This window comes from Melospiza melodia, chromosome 9 (assembly GCF_035770615.1).
Source record: "Melospiza melodia melodia isolate bMelMel2 chromosome 9, bMelMel2.pri, whole genome shotgun sequence".
Classification (NCBI taxonomy): domain Eukaryota; kingdom Metazoa; phylum Chordata; class Aves; order Passeriformes; family Passerellidae; genus Melospiza; species Melospiza melodia.
Genome location: NC_086202.1, coordinates 26,743,855 through 26,766,324, shown reverse-complemented (window position 1 = coordinate 26,766,324; position 22,470 = coordinate 26,743,855). Strand labels below are relative to the sequence as shown.

The 22,470-nt window shown below is 37.2% G+C and overlaps 1 protein-coding gene and 1 long non-coding RNA gene across 13 annotated transcripts in view; one reads left to right on the top strand and one right to left on the bottom strand.

Annotated features, from left to right (window-relative positions):
- LDB3 (LIM domain binding 3) overlaps positions 1-17,652 on the top strand; it is a 108,513-nt gene extending 90,861 nt beyond the window's left edge. For all 11 annotated transcript variants that reach the window (XM_063163984.1, XM_063163983.1, XM_063163977.1 and 8 more), the window contains 6 exons: positions 1,313-1,440; positions 6,752-7,052; positions 8,274-8,454; positions 10,652-10,772; positions 12,096-12,211; positions 13,408-17,652. In XM_063163984.1, the coding sequence (XP_063020054.1) occupies positions 1,313-1,440; positions 6,752-7,052; positions 8,274-8,454; positions 10,652-10,772; positions 12,096-12,211; positions 13,408-13,497 (937 nt within the window). In that variant the 3' untranslated portion in view covers positions 13,498-17,652. The remainder of the gene's footprint in view (positions 1-1,312; positions 1,441-6,751; positions 7,053-8,273; positions 8,455-10,651; positions 10,773-12,095; positions 12,212-13,407) is intronic.
- LOC134422128 (uncharacterized) overlaps positions 1-22,470 on the bottom strand; it is a 38,209-nt gene that overhangs the window by 10,540 nt on the left and 5,199 nt on the right. For both annotated transcript variants that reach the window (XR_010028734.1, XR_010028733.1), the window contains exons 2-3: positions 20,714-20,786; positions 144-217 (exon numbers count right to left, since the gene is read on the bottom strand). This is a non-coding gene — a long non-coding RNA (uncharacterized LOC134422128). The remainder of the gene's footprint in view (positions 1-143; positions 218-20,713; positions 20,787-22,470) is intronic.

Genomic DNA, 22,470 nt, shown 5'->3' with positions numbered 1-22,470 from the left:
TAAATTAGCCTGAGGCAGAAATGCTATGCAAACTAAATCTATAATAGAAACACTGTCAGAGCAGCAGAAAGCTACATTGAGGACAGGTTTATTTTGTGCAAAATTAAAAATTGAAAGTTTCCATTCCTCAGGATGTTTCTTACCTGTAGTGGATGAAATGTGCTGGGTTTGCCATGTGAGATTATGACGTGTTTTCTCCAAATGGCATCTGTTTCCACTGTTAAAGAAAGTAAAGTCAAGATGGACCAATAGTCTGGGAAAGATGGATGCTTCTTTTCATATGCTGAGAAATGTTTTCCTACAGACAAACCCACTTTGGAAATAACTCATTAGCTGTCAGCACAAATAGATAGGGATCTACTTCATAGGGGGAGTGACACTGAAGGGAAAAAACAAGCAAAACAGTTTCCAGGGTGAGTGAGAAGGATGTTCTGTAGTTGAGTAGGTTTTTCCTACATCTCATTATCTGTTGCTTCCCTTCCTTTTACTTCTTTATTCTCTCTTGCTTGCTTTGACTCTGATGCTCTTTTAGCAGTCTGTGAAGCACAGGAACTACAAACAGAATCATCCCAAGTAACTGGCAGATAGAAGAGGCTTATTTTTTAATCTGTTACTGCAATCAAACTGAAAATCACTATCTAAGCCATAAGATAAAGGAAAAACTCTTTCTTACTGACGTTTGGAATCCTGAGCAAATGTTTTTATTTAGGACTGCAAGAAAGTGCATCATACTATTGCATATTGTATGGTTTTCTTCTGAAGGATGAATCTGAACAATAGGAAAATTAATGTAAATTTATTTTTCAGTCTAAATAGGGAAAAGGGTTAGTTTCTGAAAAATTTTTAAATATTACTTCAATATTTTTGAAAAGACTTAGTATATAAATACTAATTAGCATTTGTAATAGCAGTAATTATGCTGAACAAGTATATTTTTAAGTCCACATGTAACTCATTGATTTATCTTAGACAAGACCAGGCCTTTTTGTTTGCAGAGGAGCAGAAAACACAAACTTTTTATGCAGTTTTGTGAAGTCTGATCCCTTGTTACTGAGAGCTTCAAATTTATCATATTCCCTCAGCAAGCTATTTTCTGTGATGACAACATCAGCAAACTTGCCATTACTTAAAATCCTTATTTTACTAATTTTTCTTTCCAAATAATTGTCCAAGCCTTCCTTAGCAGTGACAAAGACTGATGAATCTCCCAGCATTCTCTCTTGGAGTGCTCTGGATGCTGCCAGTTCTGTTACTTCATGATCAGTAACTTTTTCTGTGTATAAAGCTGTTCACACCTCCATTTTGCTTTTAGAAACACTACCCAGTCGTATACAGCAATGCCAATTTCTGGAGGCTACAGTGAAAGTCCTGCTCCTTCTGCTGCTTCAAAAACGAGAGTTGTTACTACTGCCAGCATAAAGCCCTCTGTCTACCAGCCAGGTAAGGAGCCCTCAAAGTACTGAAAAGATTCAGAAAAAAAAAATGCTCACACATTTCTTTTGGAAAAAGTTTTGTACACAGATATACCAGAATGTATTTATTCATGTGGGTCTAAATGTTGCTAGTTTTGCCTCAGATTATCTGAAGATTGAGGATTATGTTATATTTGTATTCTACTTCAGAGTTAAAATGTGAAACAAACAGAGGGTAAAATAAAAGCAAGGGAAAAGTCTAATAAAAAATATGTAGCCTGATTTTTCAGAAGAAATAAATTTGAAAAATAACACAGTGCATCCAATTAGGAGCCAAGTGACACTACAGAATTGAGAAAACGGCTAAAAAAATGCACAGTTCAGGAAGGTGGTAAAATAAGTGGAACTTGCTTGAGTAGGTTATATTTGCAAAATAGGTAAGACCATATATTTAATTTCTCAAACTTAGGCTTATATTTGAAATAAAGAATGAGGTATTTAAGCACCTCATGATGCTATTCCATTTCCCAGAGACAGTAACTTAAGGAATATATTTGGTTATTCATTCATGTGGAAAATATGCTCCTTGATATTATCTAAATTCCCTTGGTATTAATGTGTTACAAATGGACTGAGCTTCTAAAACCATTGATGACCAAAATGTGAACCTTCAAACTGAATGAATTAAATGAGACAGCAATATAAATCTAAAGGCAGTTCTGTTTCAAATTAAGGTTTTTCTGATCTTAGTAAGAGAATTAAAAGTTGATTTATATCTTTGCAGTCAAGTAAACATGAAATGGCCAACAATTCTAACAGTCTTAAGCTCTGTCTTCTGTAATGTTCTATTTCTGGATCTACTGAAATTAAACAAATGTAGGAATTTTAGTTAGACATAAAGCAGACAGACAAATCAATTGATCCTTATATTTGAGACATAAAGGTAGAAAAAGTCAAGTCAGAGCTTTCATGAGCTATTTAAGGGTCTCAAAGTAAATAAACCTTCAGCTCCTCCTCACTTGCTTTTGGTTAAGTGCACCAGTGTATACCATGTTCTCACTCAAGGCAAATGCTATTGGTTTTGACTTAAAAAGATGATGACAACAGATTTATTTCTATCATGCAGAAGAGAGCAAACTCTGGCAAGTCAAAATATCTTCTAATTACACTGACTGATGTTAAGCCCTGTGCTCGTTTGGGGAAATATAAGCTCCAGTTCAATATACAAACCTGCCACAGAAATATATCTGCAGCTATATTGGCTGGATAGCCAATTATTGGCTGGATCTGGTAAAGTCAAAGCTGGCTATTGAATTCTACTTGAAATTGAGGAAAGGCTTTTGTTTTCTCCTGGTTTGGGCATCTTCTTTTCACTTCCTTACATTGCTGGTGTTCCTTTGCAATTCTTTATGTTGCTGCTTTTGAGCCTCATTGCCTCTCAATAAAGGCTTAAATAGTTGGCAGAGAAAGAAAAAGTCCTCCTGTACTGTTTAGGAGTTTGAAATATAATCATTGAATCCTGAAGTGACTCTGGTACAAGAGAGGTTCCAGGCAGAGATTTCAGGGAAGATGTTTGGTTCTTGTGTTGGTACTATGTAAGTGTTATGTATTTGATGTAGTAGCACTTCAGAGTGGTTTTGGAGCATGAACTGACCTCAGAGACAGTTGCAGAGCAAATGGGAAATTGCCACTTGGGAAGAAATGGAGGAAATAGCATTTCCTGTCACAGATGGGAAAATCAATAGTACTAAGAAACAAACCACCAGGACAGTTAGAAAACTTCCTCATCCAACTTTGTCAATGACTGGCTTCCCTTGGAAATATGGGGCAGCAACTTCCAGATTAAAGCACCAACCAACAGGCTCATATATTCAATATAGAGACTCCTGAATCAGTCACTGAGAGGGTTTACAAGGCTCTTTTAATGTCCGGTTGAAAATAAAACCCAAACAAACTGAAACAAGTCTCAAAATGAAACTGCTTTGTTGAGTATTAGGCTCAGATGGGATTTATCAGGCAGTCTGCACTTTTCCTAATCTAATTCAGGAAATTTTCTGCTGCTAAAGATCTTTTGTTTTTTCCAGTAGAGAAAGCTGGGAACTCTGAAATCTTCTCCGTAAATTTCCTAACCCGTGTTTTAAAGGCTTCTCTTCTGAGCAAGGCCCACTAGATGGCAGAACATGCCTGGGTATTCCTTTCCCGCAGGCATTCCCAGACCAGCACAGCCTTTCAGTATCCCAAGCAGCTCCAGCTCCACTTCTCTACCACCAAGTAACACGATGCCTAAATGTAAGAAAGCAGATCTTTCCTTTTAAATCCCTACGTCCAACTGGCCTACTTGTGTATGCAAAATCGGTCAAGTGTAAAGGCCTGATCTGCTCTTTGAGGAATTGCTAGAGACATTCCCACAGTTCTGATTGAACTTTATATCGAATCCTAAGCACCTTCAATACTAAAACAGCAGCTTCCACACCATTATTTCATTTTAAGTTCCCATAAATAAGAGTAGTGTCTCCCTATAAAACATCATCTGCTCTGCCATCTACTCTGTACTGTAACAGTATATGGGAAAACTTTGAGATTCAAGGATGTGGCCGCTAAGTGTAGAACAAACCATATCAGTTGTGGTTATTAATTTATTTTGTTACTGATAATAATAAAGAGTAACACTTATGTCATCTACTAACAAAGGGGAAAAAAAAAAAAAAGAAAAAATTTTCTCACAGTGCAAGTCTGTGTGACCAAAGCATTTGAGACTCTATAAATCTTTGCTTTACTACATCAGTCTTGGTAATGTGCCTTTGTCTGGAGAGAAAATAGCCACAGGCCATAAATGAAGAGCTGAGAGGGAGAATTCCAGCTTTCCCAGAAGCAAGGAATTGGCTTGTTCCCATTCCTGTTAGAGAGATCTCTTCTGCCATTCTCTCAGGACAACAATAAGGCCATTCATTCTTTCCTATTCTAAGAGAACATGAGGGCTGAGAGAAACAAGGTGATAGAGGCTAAGTTGCTGAATTATTTGAAGTATTCATTTTTTAACAGTTAATGTTCAACTCATAGAATACTAGTATTTTGAGAATATATACTGAATCTTAATACTTTTTTTAGCAGCAAACAACCCCTTTTTTCTCTTTCTTCTCTAGTGTTGGAAGACTTTTTGAAACACATAAACATTCAAAGTGAATATGTATGACAGTAGCTACTAAGACAAAAGAATTGTTCATATAAGCTTAGGGAGGGATGTACTTCTAAGAAAATAAGATAATTCCCTTTTAATGACAATTGCTAAAATCTCAGAGTGAAATCTTTCTAATATGTTGCAGTGATACTATTTTGAAGCAATAGTAATTGCAGCTTGTTCACAGGATGAAAATGTATTGTAATAAATCAGGCTTGTAAAATTAAATTTTAACAGCTGAAAAGAGAACTCGGAGCAGATGCAAACATCTAGCAATTGTCATTTAGCAGTAATTGCTCTGGTACTTTATTTTAGTAGCTGGAAAAAAAATCCTATTTTGTTGTTTTATTTTGCTTCTCTTTTTTCTGTTTCTTTATTTTACTGCAGCAAATAGAAAAGAAAGAGTGAAAAGAAGTAGAAGATAGAGAGAATGTACTTATGTGAGCTGAAGTCACCTTGTTTAATTAGCCTCATAGGTGGAAGCCTTATGAACTCATCAATTAGAGATTAAATATTAACTTCTAATTTTGCCTATCTTAATACCATAATCATAAATAGCAAGAGCCTCAGGATCTAAAGAGATTGCATATAAACTCTGTTCTGAAATCTTTAAATACTGTTTACCATTTCCAAGTTAAAAAAATAAGAAGAAGAAGCCTCAAGCTAAGGTGGGATACAGTTTTATGAAGCAGAAACATTGCTGATGTTGTACCATAAGAAATTTTTATCCAGAAAATGCACTAGATTCAACTCTGACCTCAATAAAAAGATCCCAGGGTGATCACAGTGCATTGATATATATGCAATTTAAGCACTTGCAAATTGCCAATAATCAGTGGAAATTATTATGTGGCAGGGTGTGGGCTGAGGAAGCGGTGTTAAGTCGAACACAAAGTTCTCACCACTTAATTATTCAGAAAGATCCATGTTACTTTCAGAACCCTCTTGGCTGAAATACCTTTCTGCCCGCAAGCCCCTTAAACCTGTACAAGTTGTATTTGGCTGTGATTTTCTTGGTGCTAGGATACTGTGTGGAATGTTTGCCCAGACTTCTGGAGAACTGGCTTCTGTTCCCAAGCCTGTGCTCTCTCATTTGGGCAAAACACTTCAGCTCTCCAAGCTTCTTTTCAATCATTTGCTTTGTTTTCCTTGCAAAGGGAAACTGCTTTTAGTGCTCCTGTACTTGGCAAAGTGAGGCTGTTTCTTGGGCAGTAACTTCAGTTCTGCATAATGCAAGATCTGGCATTTTGAAAGGAGCGGGATAATGGGAAAACTTGTCAGTATGTGCAGGCCCTGGCTCCTGCTTATTTTAATGTGATAAAACTCCACCCAAGATTAGAGCCTGGTGCACACAAACAGAGACAGACTGTACTGAGGGTTTTATGTGCTAGTCAAAGGGTGGAAGAGAGAAAGGATAATATTCTGGTTTACACACAGGAACTGAGGCGCAGACACTCTCTGCTTTGCTCAGAGTTTTACAGGAAGTTTGTGGCAGAGCCAAGAACTGAACTGAGATCAGTCATAACCACAAGTCTGGCCTTCCTCTAAGTGCTGTTGGCTTTATCTTGCTGGTCATGTGAGCTGAACTGGCTCCCTCACTATTGCTTCCAGTGCTCTCTGTTTTCCCTGTGGGAGCTTGTTTTTCTTCAAAAACCTAGGAATAAACCTCCAAATGATACATAACAGTGACTTCTGTAGAACATACTGTATTTTAATTAATATAATGAGATCAAAAGTTAAGCATAACTTACTGAAATTCTGGGGAATTCTATCTAAAACTTTACTATATTATCTGGCTTTTATATTTTTAACCTGTCTTAAACAGATTGTATGGCAGTCTTTGACATTATCACACAATTGTCATATCCATTCCTTCAAGAAAATGAAGAGATGATCTTGACAGTGGTCTCCATAAAATCTGTAAAAGCCAGTAGGCAATGATTTCTGTAATGCATGTGTATGAGAAGTCAGTGATTGTGCTGATATCCTTGACTTCAACCCAGAATAAATGAGCAACAATGAGATAGGCCATAATTACTATCACCTAAAGCTTTTATTGTATCTGTGTCATGGAATGCCCTTTGGTAAGTGTTGCTGTATTAACAGTAGAAGAAAAAGCCTTTAAAATCTTTCTTGGTTTCTTTTGGCATACTTCAAACAGCGCCAGCACCAGTTCATTCCTACACCCCTGCCAACACGGAGCCTGCGAGTCGCCCCCCCTGGGTAACAGACGACTCCTTTTCCCAGAAATTTGCACCTGGAAAATCCACCACCACCGTCACAAAGCACATCCTTCCAAGGGGTGCTCCGGTGCTGTCTCCTACCACAATTCCTGCTTACCCGTCTCCAGTTTCACCTCCTTCCCAGCCCCCTGCCTTAGCCCGGGGAACAGTGCAGAGGGCGGAGCGTTTTCCAGCCAGCAGCCGAACCCCTCTGTGCGGGCACTGCAACAGCATCATTCGGTAAGGGCATGGGCCTTTGGAGAGGGATGAAGCAGGAAAAAAAGTATCAGAGAGACTGGCTATTGTACATTAATATACAGTTCCAGAGCCTAAGACTCTGTTAAATTATCCAGCAGGGATGTCTGTTGTCTGCCTCATTAATTTAACATTTCCAGAGCTCATTTTGTTGTTGTGTGGTTCATTTTTATCACTGCAGCGTTATACATGCTAATTGTTTGGCTCTTGGATGCTGCAACAAATCCCTGCTTGATTTTAAACAGGTTTCTGGTGCTAAGGTAACCCTTTGAAGGAGGTTCGTGCAACTTTATTGGGAGAGTCAGGGGGCTGGGAGCAGAGGGGGGATTGTGGAGAGAAATGGAACAAGGCATCATTTTGGAACAGCAGCCAAATGTAATGTTGCTTTTGTGTCTGGAGAAAGATAATGCCTACACTCTATTACCAGTGATTCATAGCATGCCTCTCCCTGCTCTCCCAATTCATTCTGCTGGACCAGTGCCTACTGTTAGCCTGTGCACTGCTCTCCAACTTTAAGTAATCCATGTTTAATGACAGTCTTCCCCGCTAAAAGGAGCTAGTTTGGTGATGTGGAACTGTTGATTATTGCCCTTCATATATTCTGGAATGGAAATATTCCAGTAATAATCATTATATCTAACTACAATCACCAGAGTCAATCACCAAAATCAATTTAACGTGTCTTCCACATAACAAAACAGCAAGTTGTCACCTGATAGTCTGACATTTCTAGAACATGCTGTGTGCAGTGCTGTCAGACAGAAAGAAGGTAGGAGACTTTAGGAGTTGTTGTGAGGTGTGGGTGTGTAAGGATGGAAATTTGCCTGTTATGTCATGCTTTCAAATGGTAGCATTGTCTTCTGTTGCCTTTGGCCTTTTCCTTTTGACTTTCCTTCTGCTTACAAAGACCACTTACAGCTATGCAGATATGAAAACAATTGATTTTTCCAACAGTTGTTTGGAAATGCAGTGTATGAGATCAAACAATAATGAAATGTTTTAACCAATGTGTTTTGAGTAATGGTCTTGAAAAAGACCACTTCTATTCAGATTATTTTAATATGCACTTCATGGTTCAAGTAGCTTTTTACGTGTGTTCATGGTGTCTGAGAAAGCGGGTTTGCAATCAGGGTCAGCCATTCAACTTTTTTTTCACAATACAAGTAAGATTAAACAAGATTACAAATAAGTTATGATTGTTTCCAGAGGCCCTTTCCTGGTAGCCATGGGTCGCTCTTGGCACCCAGAAGAATTCAATTGTGCTTACTGCAAGACATCCTTGGCTGACATGTGCTTTGTGGAGGAGCAGAACAGTGTGTACTGTGAGCGCTGCTATGAACAGTTCTTTGCACCAACCTGTGCCCGATGCCACACTAAGATTATGGGGGTAAGAGAACAACAGTAACCCTTTCTGCAACTGCCTGGATCCCTGAAATAGTGAAATAGTTTAGACTGTAAGCAGTGAATGCAGATGTTTTATTATTTCATCCTTTTAAGACTTATTCCCCAGCTTGTTGATTATTTCATTATGAGAAACATATTATTTTATAATAATTTTTTTTCCATCAGAAGTCTTGGATATTTCTGTACCTTACTGAGCTCATAGATGGAATATGTAATCCAGGTACCATCTCTCTGAGTGTAAAATTAGTAATACTTTTTGGATAGGTTTTTGCTTTCTGATACACACTATGTTAGTTTTATCTCTCTCTTCTTTATAGTAAGACACTTGAACTGAGTTTTTGTTTCTTACACAGGATTTAGTCAAAATTTCAGTAGAGAAATCAGTGATGATGGCAAGAGGTCCATTGCTCTTGTTGCACCTCACTGTTAGTTGGCATCACAGCTGTTGACGAATTCTGCTGGTTTCTTATAGTTAAGAAAATACAGAATAATTACAAAGATCTGAATTCCACAAAGCCAAAAATACATGCCACTTTTGTCTTAAAGGACTAATGTACAAGTAAATGTACAATTTAATTTGCTCTCCACATACCTCAGATGGTGGTGTGGGTGGAGTACCATCAATAATTTTATCAGTGTGTTTATGCATGCAGTTGTAGTGAATGTATGACTCAAATGAAGAAGCAAGGAGTCCCCCACTGGTTTTTCACTGCTTAGCTGTCACCTTTTGACATCTGTCTAAATGTTGGCATTACAGATGCTCTTCTCTGCAACTGTCAATTAGGGGTGGCAGCAGCAGACATTGATGGTGAAGCTCTGGCTCCAACCAAGTCTTGTTTGCTACTGCAGCAGAAGGAGTAATTTATAGCAGAGTGCTGACTTAACCTACCTAATGAATGCTGGCACAAATCAGTTTCCCATTATGGATTTTCATCAGGAAAATAGCAAAGATGCCAGCTGCCTCTATTCATATTAATAAGATTTCTCAAGCTATTTTTGTGTCTTACCTCACTGAGGTTCCTAAATGGATCCAAACCTATTTATCAGCAATAGTTGTTTTGCAAACAGTAACAGAAGTTAATGAATCTCAAATGGTGATTCTCTAATGAGATATATGGCAAATCTAAATTAGACTGTTTTGTCTATTCACTGGATTGAAAGCATTGAAGAGGACTTCAATCCATTTTCTCATAATCAGTGGACATTAAAAACAATCTTTAAAAGACAATCAGAGTCTATGTGTATAATTGGAAGCAACATAAAATAGGATCTAGATTCTCAGCTGGTATAAATCAATGCTGTTTCACTGAAGTTAACAAAGTTAATTCACAGCAGTTATGCAGCTGGCCCTTTGAAATCTGGGCTGTTGGACAGAGATACACTGACCATCATCCTGGCTACACATAAGATCGACAAATTAGCAGGTAACTGTGCACCAGAGCCCAGTACAGCAGCTTCCAGGACTTGGAAGACTTCTGTATGACAAAAGAAAGAAGCAGTAATAGAGATTTCTCCATACTGCACAGAAGTAAGAAGATGATAAAACCTAGATGTACAGCTGAGGAGAACATCAGTTGCACAGAATTGGGGTTTTTTTGTGGTAAACATGTGGGTTAGAAACAGACATGCAGACTCTTTTTTACTAATCATATAAGTTAAAAGAATCTTTCCTATTTTATTTTTTTCTTTTAGATTTTTACATTAGTTAGTGAATTGCTCTTGTAAGAAGCATGAAGAAATTACTACAGAATCTGGATTATTTTGAAACAACAGACTTACACCACTTATTCCTGGTCTTAGAAAATTACTCTTTGAAATTTATTTAACAATTCATACTCTTGCATTGAAGAGTTCATACTGGTCATGGAGAAAATAAGCAGAATCTTTGTGCAGAATCCCTCCTGCAACAGGGACTGGGCATGTTGATACAAACTGCTGGCTGAACCATGTTGTTTCACTTTGGCAAGTACATTGTTCTAGAAAGCTTGCTGTCCTATTTCCTCTTTCTTTCCAGAAGGAGCCCAATTTCTGTCATAATTCTTTCTTTTGAGGAGGGGAAATGGCTGATATAGAAAGGAAGAATTTAGAGCATCTCTGCCCTGTGTTTGTTCTCCAGGAGGAAGTTGCAGGGCTGGCTATTCTGCTGGAGATTTTTGGTTTTTTGTTTGTTTGTTTTACAGGAAGTGATGCATGCCCTAAGACAGACTTGGCACACAAGTTGCTTTGTCTGTGCTGCTTGTAAGAAGCCATTTGGGAATAGCCTGTTCCACATGGAGGATGGGGAGCCCTACTGTGAGAAAGGTATGGCAGTCTGGACAGTTCTGCACAGAAATTGTGTGCTTCATGTTGATGGAAGCATGTAAGAATATAGCAGCTGGGGAACAAAATTATATCAGTTCCCCATCCAGCATGGATTTTGTTTCCACTCTCCACATATACAAGTGTTTGGGTCTGTATTTTTCTGCAGTTTATATGAGAGAATGGCAGAGCACTGATCTTTGCCTCAATGTCCACAATGCCTTCCCTCACTTCTCTCCCTTATGCATTACCATACTTTGCACTTCCTTCCCTACACATTTTCCCCTGTTCCACTCCCCTCCTTGGTAGATTCTGCTCACCAGAAATGGAAAATTAGTCTTCTAGGGCTGCCCGCAATCCTGAGTTGCTGGAGCTGTGACCTCTGATGCTGTTGCCTCACCCTAGAATTGTTCAACCAACACTTAGGAAGAGATAGATCTGCACAGATGTGCAGCACATGGTGGTGCAGATTTTGCTTCCTGGCTGCTGCAACAAACAAACTGCTTCTTGCCAGCTAAGAAAGGGAAAGGCCATGTTTTTCCAAAATTATACTTGCCATGCAAATGAGTTGCCTGACATAGTCAGGAAGGAGGTTAAGGTTTAAGTGGTATATTCTCTCTGTATTCCCCTTGTGCATTCAGTGAGGTCCTGGCCTACTTCTTTCTGGAGATTCTTTTCTTATGGTTATGCAATTCAAATTTTACAAGTCAGAGTAGCTCTTAGTGAAGAAAAAAAAAAACATGCAGCATGACTGACTGGGTACCTACCCTTTAAAACTGGAGGTTTTGTCAGAACATCAAATAACTCTCATGGATTCCATATACCTTTGGAATTTCCACTAATATTTTTCAATGTGAAACCTTTGCAAATCACACTTGATAAAGATGTATTAATTAGTCAGTATGGGGTTTCCATAATGTTCTCTCTTTATGCAAAAAGGACATTATACAGGCATGGAAACTTGTAATATTCCCTTGTCATTAGACTCTTGTACAACCATATTTGTCCTATGAATACATTCCACATATACTAAAGCTAATTTGAAAGTATTGTGAGCAACACAACTTCAAATTCCATTGATTTTTTGTATGTCTTCTTCTACATTTTTGATGATTAATGTCATACTAATGGGGGGTTCTGGACTGAGTTTGTATTTAAATAATGAAAGAAAATAAGCATGTTTCAGTGGGAGTATTTCAGTAAATGTAGTAGGAAACTTAGCAAAAACAATCAAAACATTCATTGTCTGGAAAAGTTCTATTTCTTTTGGACTTAATATGATTATGTTAAGAGTTTGTTCTAAGTTTGCTTCTTGTTTTATTTTAGATTATATTGCTTTGTTCAGCACAAAATGTCATGGCTGTGATTATCCTGTTGAAGCTGGAGATAAATTCATTGAAGCTCTTGGACACACTTGGCATGACACCTGCTTCATTTGTGCTGTAGGTTCTACATCAAATACTATCTCATTCCTTTATACTCCTAAATTGTGTAATAACATCAGAAAACCTGAAAGCAGTAATAACTAACATATGCTTAAGGATGCAGAGGGATGAAATTTCATTCTTTACTTCCATTTGGAGAAGAATGGAAGGAATTTTCCTTCTCCTCCATAACTTTTACTAGAATTATGGAATTTGGCTATCATAAGTGAGTGTTTTCTAATAAAACATCCAGTTTTAGATAGTACACACAGCAGTACAAACCACTATTGCTGTTATTCTTTCCAGCGTTTGCCAAATAGAGATAGGGCAAGACTGAAAATAAATTAACACCATACTGAACAGTATAACCATAATCTTACTTACAAAGCAGTGAAGTTTGTATTTCCATGCTGAATGCTTGTTGAAACTTGCAAAAAGAAGTCTGTTTAGAGAGCATGAATAGTAATTAGCATAGAAGTTGGTCAAACTCATCAATCTGTGGTGTGCACATAGCTCTGGAGAGTGGCCATATTCCCACACTCTGCACACAAAGCAGAAAAATCCATATGATAAACAGTACTTTCATCTGGTTCTAATACCACTGAGCAGCTCTGCAGCATATTATTCCTAAAGTAATAATATCTAGAATCTCTAATTAGCTAAAAATAGTATGTGGGCCACACCAAACTGACAGCGACAATTTCTAATGTTTGTTTAAGTCTAAAATTTAGGTAGACTAGTTGAAAGTATAGAAATGTTTATAAATATCTGAAGCTAAACTAGCTTTATAAAAAAGTGTTTTGTGAAAACTGAAGTATTTTGGAAATTTTAACATAGAAAGGAATACTAAACAAGTTTCCTTCACAAGGTAACAGCTCTTAATCACTTAAAAATATTGATTACTACAAAGACACTTTCTCTGAATATTTCATGTTATTTTTTTGCTTGTTCATTTGCCCTAGCTACCCCATTTTCTGTAGAAATGATAGTTTTATTATGTGTTGTTAATATGCAATTCTCACAGTGGGGATCTTTGTAAGGACCTAACTTGATTTCTTTCAGTTGGTTAAATCAATAGCAAATCAATACATGACTCCTAAAAACTACCAAAAAATGCATGGGCAGAAGAGCAATACATTTACAACTGATAGTCACATCTTTCTCCCTTTTCTTTTTCCTTAATTATTCCTGATTGCATTTATTATTAATTCTAGGTGTGCCATGTGAATTTGGAAGGTCAGCCATTCTACTCCAAGAAGGACAAGCCCCTGTGCAAGAAGCATGCCCATGCCATCAATGTTTAGAAGAAGAGTTATAGTCAGTAATGCTGGGGTAAAACAGATGACTAACTGGGCAATCATAAAGTTGATAACCATGGCTAGCACTTCTCTTGGTAAAAGCTAGACATTGGTACTTCTCAAGTTTAACTTTATCCTCTTTCATAAATGCAGAACGTGCTTTTTGTGAAGTTCATACCAAAAACTATGCACAGTCAAAACCATGAACTAGTCCATTATTATAGCAACAGTTGGGGGAAATATTGAAATTAACTAAAAACATTATTATAAAAAGTAATGTGCAAATACAGTTTCAAGTTAACTACCCACAGCAGTTTTACTGCTTAGACCACACACTGGTGTTTAAAAACAACTGGAAAAATACTTCTGTATTAAGTCATTTTCTTTCACAGCAAGAATGAGTAAGTGCCATATGTACAGTCATCTGTAGAACCAAAGGCTGTAGCTTTCAAAGGGAAATAAATAGATTAGGGCTTCCTCTAGGAAAAGTGAGTGCTGTTCCACTATCTTGTGGTGCTGCCTCATATCATCAGATATTTTAGATTCTTTCCAAATAACAAGTCTGCCTTGAATCCATATGTAGCTGGGAAGCCTAGGTGACAATCCATAACAGTTTGAAAATAAAATGGTTGGGTCAGCCTTGCTAGTGCACTTGGCTTCTAGATGCACAGTAGATAATTCACTTTCAAATGGTAATGGAAAAGGACAACTGGCTTTCTCCAAATTGCTCTTACATTGAATGGAATACAGCTGACTGGAAAGGCCAGCTTTTAATTCAAAACCAGTTTTCCTTTCCTCCTGTGGAAAAAAAAAGAGATTCAATCTTGCTTTGGTTTCTAATTCCCACTGATACCAGAGGGAGGTAGGAACCTACATCTGGACCTTCACAATAGTAAACACAAAAGAAACACATCCATCTAGCACAGCTAAGTTGTGGGAGATAGCTTGCAAAAATTCCCTCCTCTATCCCACATAAATAGGAAAAAGGCTTTTTTTTCCTATAGTAAATGAATGTGTATCAAAAATCCATAAGGCAGCAGGCACATACTCCTTATTCCTTTCCTTACCTTAAATGCAGCACATCATGAATTGTAGCAATATTTGCCATTGGAAAACAGTAGCTATGTTCCAACAATTAGGATTACCATACAGTCATCTTTTCTAAAAACCATACAGTCATCTATCCTAATAGCTTGAGAACAACTTTCAAGTTGTTCAGACAGTTATTTATAAAACTCTTTTTTCAAATAAGCAATACTTATAGTACTGATAATACTTTTGAATTTTTGAATATCAGTGACTTTTATATGGGAGACAGCAGTTCTGTCTGATGGAGTTAAGATGGAAAGTCTGATCACCATTCAAGCTTTATTAACTCATTTAAGTGAGAATTATGATGTGTGTGTTGACAGCTTGCAGTACTGACAGTTTTGAATTAGTACTTCTGAGGCTGAGGATGCTTTCTGTGGGCCACATGCTGGTGCCATCTGCACCTATTTTACCTTGTGTTCTGAGTAGCAAAAAATTACATAATATTGTCTGTCTTGTCCCTCCCATGGGTTATGACCATTTCATTTGTGTGTCTTTTAAGGGATGAAAAACTATCTAAAGCTTGGGGAGGAATAAATGAAATTTGGAGCTCTAAAATAAGTGTTAAGTTAGCTGCAGGCAGTCTGCATCTTGGACAAAAATAACAACCTGAACTGCCTGTGGCAGTTTTGACATGTATGACCTGTATTTATTCAGTAGGTATCTTAGTTTTCACTGATCTTAGCAGTGATCTGATCTGAGTTGCTACAGGGTCAGATTTTTGTATGCATGAATTATTCTAGAACATTAGTACGTTATATGCAAAGCCTTTTTCTTGTTTGTTTGTTTGTTTGTTTTGGGGTTTTTCTGTCAGCAAGCAAATTTTCTGTTTTCAGTTGGTGCTGGGCTGGTGTGAATATGGTCCCATAGATTACAAAATCCAAAGATCTGGCTCATAATATTCTCCAGAGGAATAAATCATAATTATGGAAGTTAAATAATTTTTTCCACTTCTATTTGACTTCATTAAATACATATTCACAACAGTGAGAAAATTCTACATTTCCTTTTCATTTTTCAGTGCCATTCAACAAAATGCTTTTTATTGTTATCTCTTATTTGAGAGAATTCACATCAGCATACTCTATACTGAGACTGCATTGAAATGATTCTTTAGGCAGATTTGTGTCAGTGTTGGCCACTGACTGGGACTAATCTCTGACTGCAACATCAGAATAGGGAGTCAGGCTCCATGGGAAGGGCTTGTGATGGACACTTCAGGAGAATATCATGAGGTCCTTCCCCTCTGATCTGCATGTGTTTATTTGTGTGTGTCTCATTCTCCCCTCCACCTTCCCCTCAATGTCCCTGTGAGCTTCCACACTGCATGTCAGAGTTGGGTGGGGGCAGCAGGATCACTGCAGCCAGGGAGAGGGCTTCAAGTATGAAATTAGGGTACCAGGGGCTCCCATAGCCCAGAGAGATGGTTTGGATGTGTACAGAGGGGTGAGCAAGGATCCAATCTGGTACATCTGAAGTCTGGACTGCAGGAGAGGGAATGCAGTGGATGTGAGCAGAGCTGAGCTGGCTTGCAGGGTGGCAGCAGTGTAAGTGCAGCAGCACAGACTTCAGTGGGAGCTGTACTGGCTTGAGAGAGTGCTGAAGAATTCCTTGGGCAGAGAACCTGCACTGTAGCACATGCCCTGACTCCAGCTGGTGTCTGAGCAAGTGAGATTAAAGCTAGTTTACATATGAGGTACAGCGATATCTCTGAGGGAAGAACAGAGATACCCTGAGGATTATCATGTTATAAAACTTTCCTGTTATGACTTGTGCTGCTTCATAATGTGGTCCAAAAATAGGGAATCCACGTACCTGCCCTTGATATCTATATTAAGATATAATTTTTGCACATATCTGAACAAGGAATTTGTGAATAATAATGTAGCATTTTAACTTTCACAGGGGTAGAATACCACATAACTGCTGATACTCTTCTGCTACATCACTTTGTGATATGAAGAGGAAAAAATGCATATATATATAATAATATATATCTCTAAAATTCAAAATACAGCCTTTTAATGATCATGGAAAATAATGTTGTACAAAAATATGCAAGATGAATAATGTGTACTTGATTATGTTTTTATGTCTTGTAAGAGATGCCTGAGATAAGTCCTAAGTTCTTCTGAATATTTCTTTTCATTCTAATTAATGTGAGGTTTTACTCAATAAAACAAAGATACTGTACCTCTGAATGATCAATTAAAAATATCAGTCTGTTGTCTAACTAAAAAGTGTTCAATAACTTTGCAGTCAAAAGATTCAAAAGTTTTTTTTAATGCTTTTCTCTCTTTTGATGTTCTTTTTGCAGAACAGGGCAAAGTAAATGTTTCCAAATGAAGCTACTTTTATTATCTGCACAAAAAAAAAACAGTCTTAGAACTTTTTTTCATTAGTTTTCACTATATTGGATTCACACATTATACAATTCTCAATACTAAAACCAATTCAAAACAAGGAAAAATATCTTTCCATTGCTCCTTCAGCGGTCAGTACTTTGGGTGAAATGTTTGGCTGAAGATTACTTGTATTTATGTTTAATAATGTGAACGTCCACAGCACTGAACACGTTCATTAGTGTCTAATGCTGGGCACACTAATGGTTTTTTTGCAATACTCATCTCCTGGTAGTGCATATTAATTTGTTTAATATTTATAAACATCAGAATTTGAAACTGAGTGATTTATTGCCTGCAGTGATCATATATTAGAAGTCTAGATTTTATAAGATTTTGACATGTTGACTTGATGCCACAAGTGCCCTTGCTTTTAGATAGATATTTTTTCCTGAGTTCCTAGTTATTTCAGAACAGAATGTCTGGTGGTTTATGAGATGTGAGTAATTACCTTGCATGGATTATCTGTGCCAACATGAATAAAACAGTCTAGTAATAAAAGCAATGTGCAAAACCAGTTAAAGCTTTATGATTTGGGTATATTTATTAATATGCCATGTGAGCAGCTGACAGCTTTCAGCCATGTACTATCATTAAGAAAGCATACCTAAGCTTGTACTCTCTACTTCAGACCTGAAAATAAAAATTAAAACTATTGGTTTCAACTTTATTGTATATCAGTCTTGAATATTTTATTGACAAAATAATGCTGTTTTAAACAAATACTAGTATGCTTAAAAGATGCAGCCTGCTAACAGTACATGTTGTAACTCAGCAAGACCTTTATAGTTCCAGACCTTATTGTGTCAACAAATACTGTTTATAGTAGCTTTGTAAGGGGTGGGTAAATTCTCTCTTCAGTTACATTTATGCATCTGCAAACAAAGTTTGGCTGCATAAATTCAGGTAGGTGTTCTACTGTTTCTTAGCAAAAGTTACTTAAAATAAACAAGGTGTTTTGAACACCCTCATTGAGCTCTAGTGCCAAGAAATATGTACAAATGAAAGGATGACTTCATATAACAATGTCTTTTACAAAAACAGCCATTTTGTGCATTCCTGTTGCACACCCCTCAGAAATGCAGGCATTTTAGAGATACAACTAAGTATATTAAACATAATTATGAAGTTAGACGATAAATGAACAGACTTGGATTTAGATGCCATTACCAAGTACAGCATTAGGAATCACGACTTCCTGCATTTTTGATTTTATTTCCCAGCCCCAATTTCTGTTTACAATGTGCATAAGAAATGCAATTGAAAAGAATGCCCAGAATGTATGCAGTGTTTTGTCAGATCAAAATTGCTGTTTTTCAGATTGTCTGTTCTGACCTTTAACCTTTGCACAAGACAGTGCTTCCTAAACTGTGCACTGTGATCCCTGGAGAGTGCAGTTGTTGGAACTGGAAGCAATAGAGGCATAAGCAGAGCACCATGCCAGCTGACAGGGTGGAAAAGGGGAATAGAGCAAAGTTCATTAGCAAAGGACAAGGTGCAAAATGTGTGACAAATGTTGCATTAAGGGATTCTTAACAGACATTCTTTAAGAGAGATTATTGCTCTGAAGAAAATGGAGATTTCAAAAGTATAGGCTTTGGCATTGTTTCCCCTCCCACCCCAATCATGCATCTTGAATTCAAACAGTTTGTGCTGATTAAGAAAGGAAGGAATGTGTGAATAAGGTTGCTGAAACCATTATTGAATACACAATGAAACGCTTTGTTCTCCCAGGCAAATCAGAGTTATGGATGAGATTCAGACTATATTCAGGCATAAATTCTGTGCTGTGAGCCTATGAAATATGCCCTTGGATAGCTGTTAAAATACATTTGTTTCTCCTCTTAAGAAGATTACATCAAAAGAAAACAGTAACAAACGTGTGTTGTACTAATAAGGACTGTCAGGCTGAGTCACAAGAATTTTCTCTGTAATAAAGACAAGAAGGATTTTTTTAACAAAGCTAAACTTTTGAACAAAACATTTTTCCTTTAAAAGTTTCCAGATTATAACTGTTAGGGAATAATAAATTAGTATGCATAAGGTATCATTAATAAATCTGTCTCTACTACAAAAGTATTTTCTAATCTTACTACTTAAGAAATTGGATTATTTTCATTTATGGCAAAGATGTTATGGAAATTCTTCTGCTTCTACTTAGTTTTACTGTGCATAGTGTTACTGAAAGAGTTGAGATTTATTTTGCTTTTAATTAGAAGACATAGATAAAAATACAACCTTGAACTGAGGGAAGGTGATTCTTCCAGTGCTTGTGGAATGAATGCTGCTTGCTACACCAAAGCCAGAAAACTTGCTGTTCTAGATTGTTTTATTCTCATGGTGCATTAAAAAGGATGTTTTGGATTTTTAGGAGGTTTAATAAATATCTAGAGCCTTAATTAAAGATCTCATTTCAAAACAAAAGAATGATTTACAGTGTTTAAATTATTTTAAGATTTAATCATATGTAGACAGGAAAATAATGCTGGGATCGAGGTTTAGTTTCATTTAAAGAAATCTTCATGTTGACTAATGCAAGCATTCCTATATGCATGTATAGGACATATATGTGAATTAAAACACTCAGAACTGAGATTCTGATTTCCTTTAAGTGGATGTGTTTCATGCCTGCACTATTTGAGCATAAATTGTTGTTATTTATTTATGTATAGCTTAAGAATGATGCACAAATCTGAGTGCACCTTTGAGACCTGGGTTTTGTTACCTGCTAGGTATTTTTGCTTTATGAAGTAACAACTCCACAATTTTGATAGCATAGGAGATGTGGGAGCAGAAAAAAGGGCACACTTTCCAAAAATCTGACTTCATATAAAAAATAGGATTTCGGGAATAAAATTTTTATTTGTGCATTATAAACAAAGACCAGGTATTATTTTCACAACAAAATATTCTTCAGGTGTCCCCTGCACATTCCTTGACAGATTTTCTCCCTGCAAATTTTTCCCTTACTGATGGCAAGGATATTGTCAATGTCCCTGTGATTGATGCACATGCCTGAGCAGAGTTCCTGTTCCTTTCCCAGGCCTGTGAGCTGTGGGGTAAAAGGTGACAGAGTGGGCTCTGCTGCTCACATGAGTGCATTCAGCCCACTGCATCCTGCAAACACCAGACTTCCTGAGATTTACTGTGGATGCACAACACAGATGACACTAATTGAAAGTTTCTGCTTTATTGCATGTACACTACACGGCATCTACTTCTGGCACAAAAAGTCCTTGCAAGAAATCCAAAATTCTAGCCAAGGATTCTGGTTCTAGCTGTGGCCTCAGAGCACACCTGAATCTGAGCTGTGTGGGTATAAGATATTGGCAGAGCACAGTTTGCCTTTGAGATTGTATTCCCAGTGCCAGCTGCTGCAGCAAAAGGACAACAGGGCTGTTTTGTGGATGGCAATTTTTTGCCATTTTTTAATGTAAAGCAGTTTCTGGAATGGGAGTTTTTCTGAGCTGTTATTCTCCTGTTACTGCATCACCAGTCTGAATTCAAGCTTGCAAGTTTTCAGCTCATTTGGCAAATTTACTTATTCTCCCATTGAAGGACTCCATGTTTTCCACATGTAAATTATTCAGCTTTGTATTAGACACCCTAGAATGAATTGGAAACAATCTGGTGGTGATGGACTGTCAGACTTCTAGGAGAGGAGACAAACCTGAGAAATTAAATTCTCATAGACAAATACAGAACACATTATCCACCTTCTATGGACTTACACAGCTGGTGGCTGTTGGAGACTTCATTGACTTCCTAAGGAGTCACAGAAGCTGCTCTCTGTTTAGAAGTTCTCTAAAAAGAAAGAGTCAGTGTTATTAAAAAGTAGATATTAAAGTTTGGGGGTAGTGTATTTCCTTAGGGTCCATATTTGCCTATTTAGTACAACCTCAAACAGTTCTTGCTCCTATGCAATTCTCAAAAAAAAAAACAAACCAAAAAAAAAAACCAAAAATATAACAGCACTTGAGAGTTGTTGCTACTCCTCCCTAACTCTGGGTAACAATCCTCATTCCCCTCCAGCTTAGGAATATTCACTGGCACAGAAAGGTATAAATTAATCTCTGTGTGCCAGCTTCACAGAACCTGGCCACAAATACTTCAGTTGAGATGATTTTGTTCATTTCTTTAAAGGACAGTGAGAAAGATTGTGCTTTCTCTGATCTTGTAACTTAAAAAATATTACTAGAACAATCTTTAAGTCAAAAGATAGTTAAGTAAATGTTTATTTTAGACCTTCATTATTAAGTGCAACTAATTAAAAGTGAACAATTACTATCAAAGAGGGCATATGCAAAAGTAGTAAAATGAGATAAAAATGTCGGAGAGTGAGAATCCAAAGAAAAAGCAGCTTTTAGAATAACAATTAAGCACCCAATCTGTTCTGTGCTGGGTAATTCATTGAGAGTGAATTAATGGTGCAGCATGCAGTAATAGGCCTTGGTAAGGAAATAGGAGCAGTGTATCAGGATATCCTTTTTCCGCCCCCGAGTACCAATACTTTCAATTTTATATACAACGGAAGTAATTCATTGTAGCACAAAGAAGCACAGCTGTGTTTCCTGATGGTCACACATGCAAGAGCTGCTATTGTTTAGCATTTCAGTATGTGCAGTGGAAACTGTCCCACTGCTTGCAATGTTTGATATTCTCAGGGATTTCATTCCCATTAGTAGCTTTGGAATCCATGGTGGATTTTTAATATGCTATTATCTCAGATCCAATCCTGCATCCCTAATCAGGTAATTTTTTGCTGATGCCAGTGAGAGTTTAAACTGTATTAGGTGTGGCTGCCAAATGAGGCGATTTGCAGACACAGGCCAATTTCTCATTGGAAGCAAAGGGAGTCATAGACTATTTTTTGGGATTTGCTTTTAGCTGTATGAGTTTAACTTGTTCAAGTTCCAGTTAATATTCAAGTGCTTTACAGACTAAGAGAGAAAAGCTTCATTGCTATGCCTTTAACTTCATCATATATTTTCAGACATTTTAGCTGAAATACAAGGATATCCTTTTATTATTTTGTAGTCCCATATTGGTTTTACTATAATATGAAAAAAGAAGTGAAAGAGACTATTTTGCTGCACTTGCTCTTATTTAACAGCAATTTATTCATGTTTAAAGATATGTTTAGACTGAGAAAAAATAAGGAAGTGACGAAATAATTTCATTCATTTCTTTTGTAGAGGATCAGATCTGTTTCATTTTAACAAGCTTGGAGAAACAGAGCATTTTCAGTCTCATAAATATCCATCTTTGTAAATCTCTACAGTACCCACTCCTACAGCTGCCAGAGACACATCCACTTGAATCCTTGCCTCCCGTGCACAAAGCTGTTATACACAGCAAGACAGAAATGTTCTGTATTGATAAGAATTTGCCTTGTGTAACAGCAGGTTTTAAAACCATTTCTGCTTTCAGCAGTGCTCCAGTTTCTGGACAAAGTCTGAGCATCAGGCTTAACAGAGGAACTGTTAAT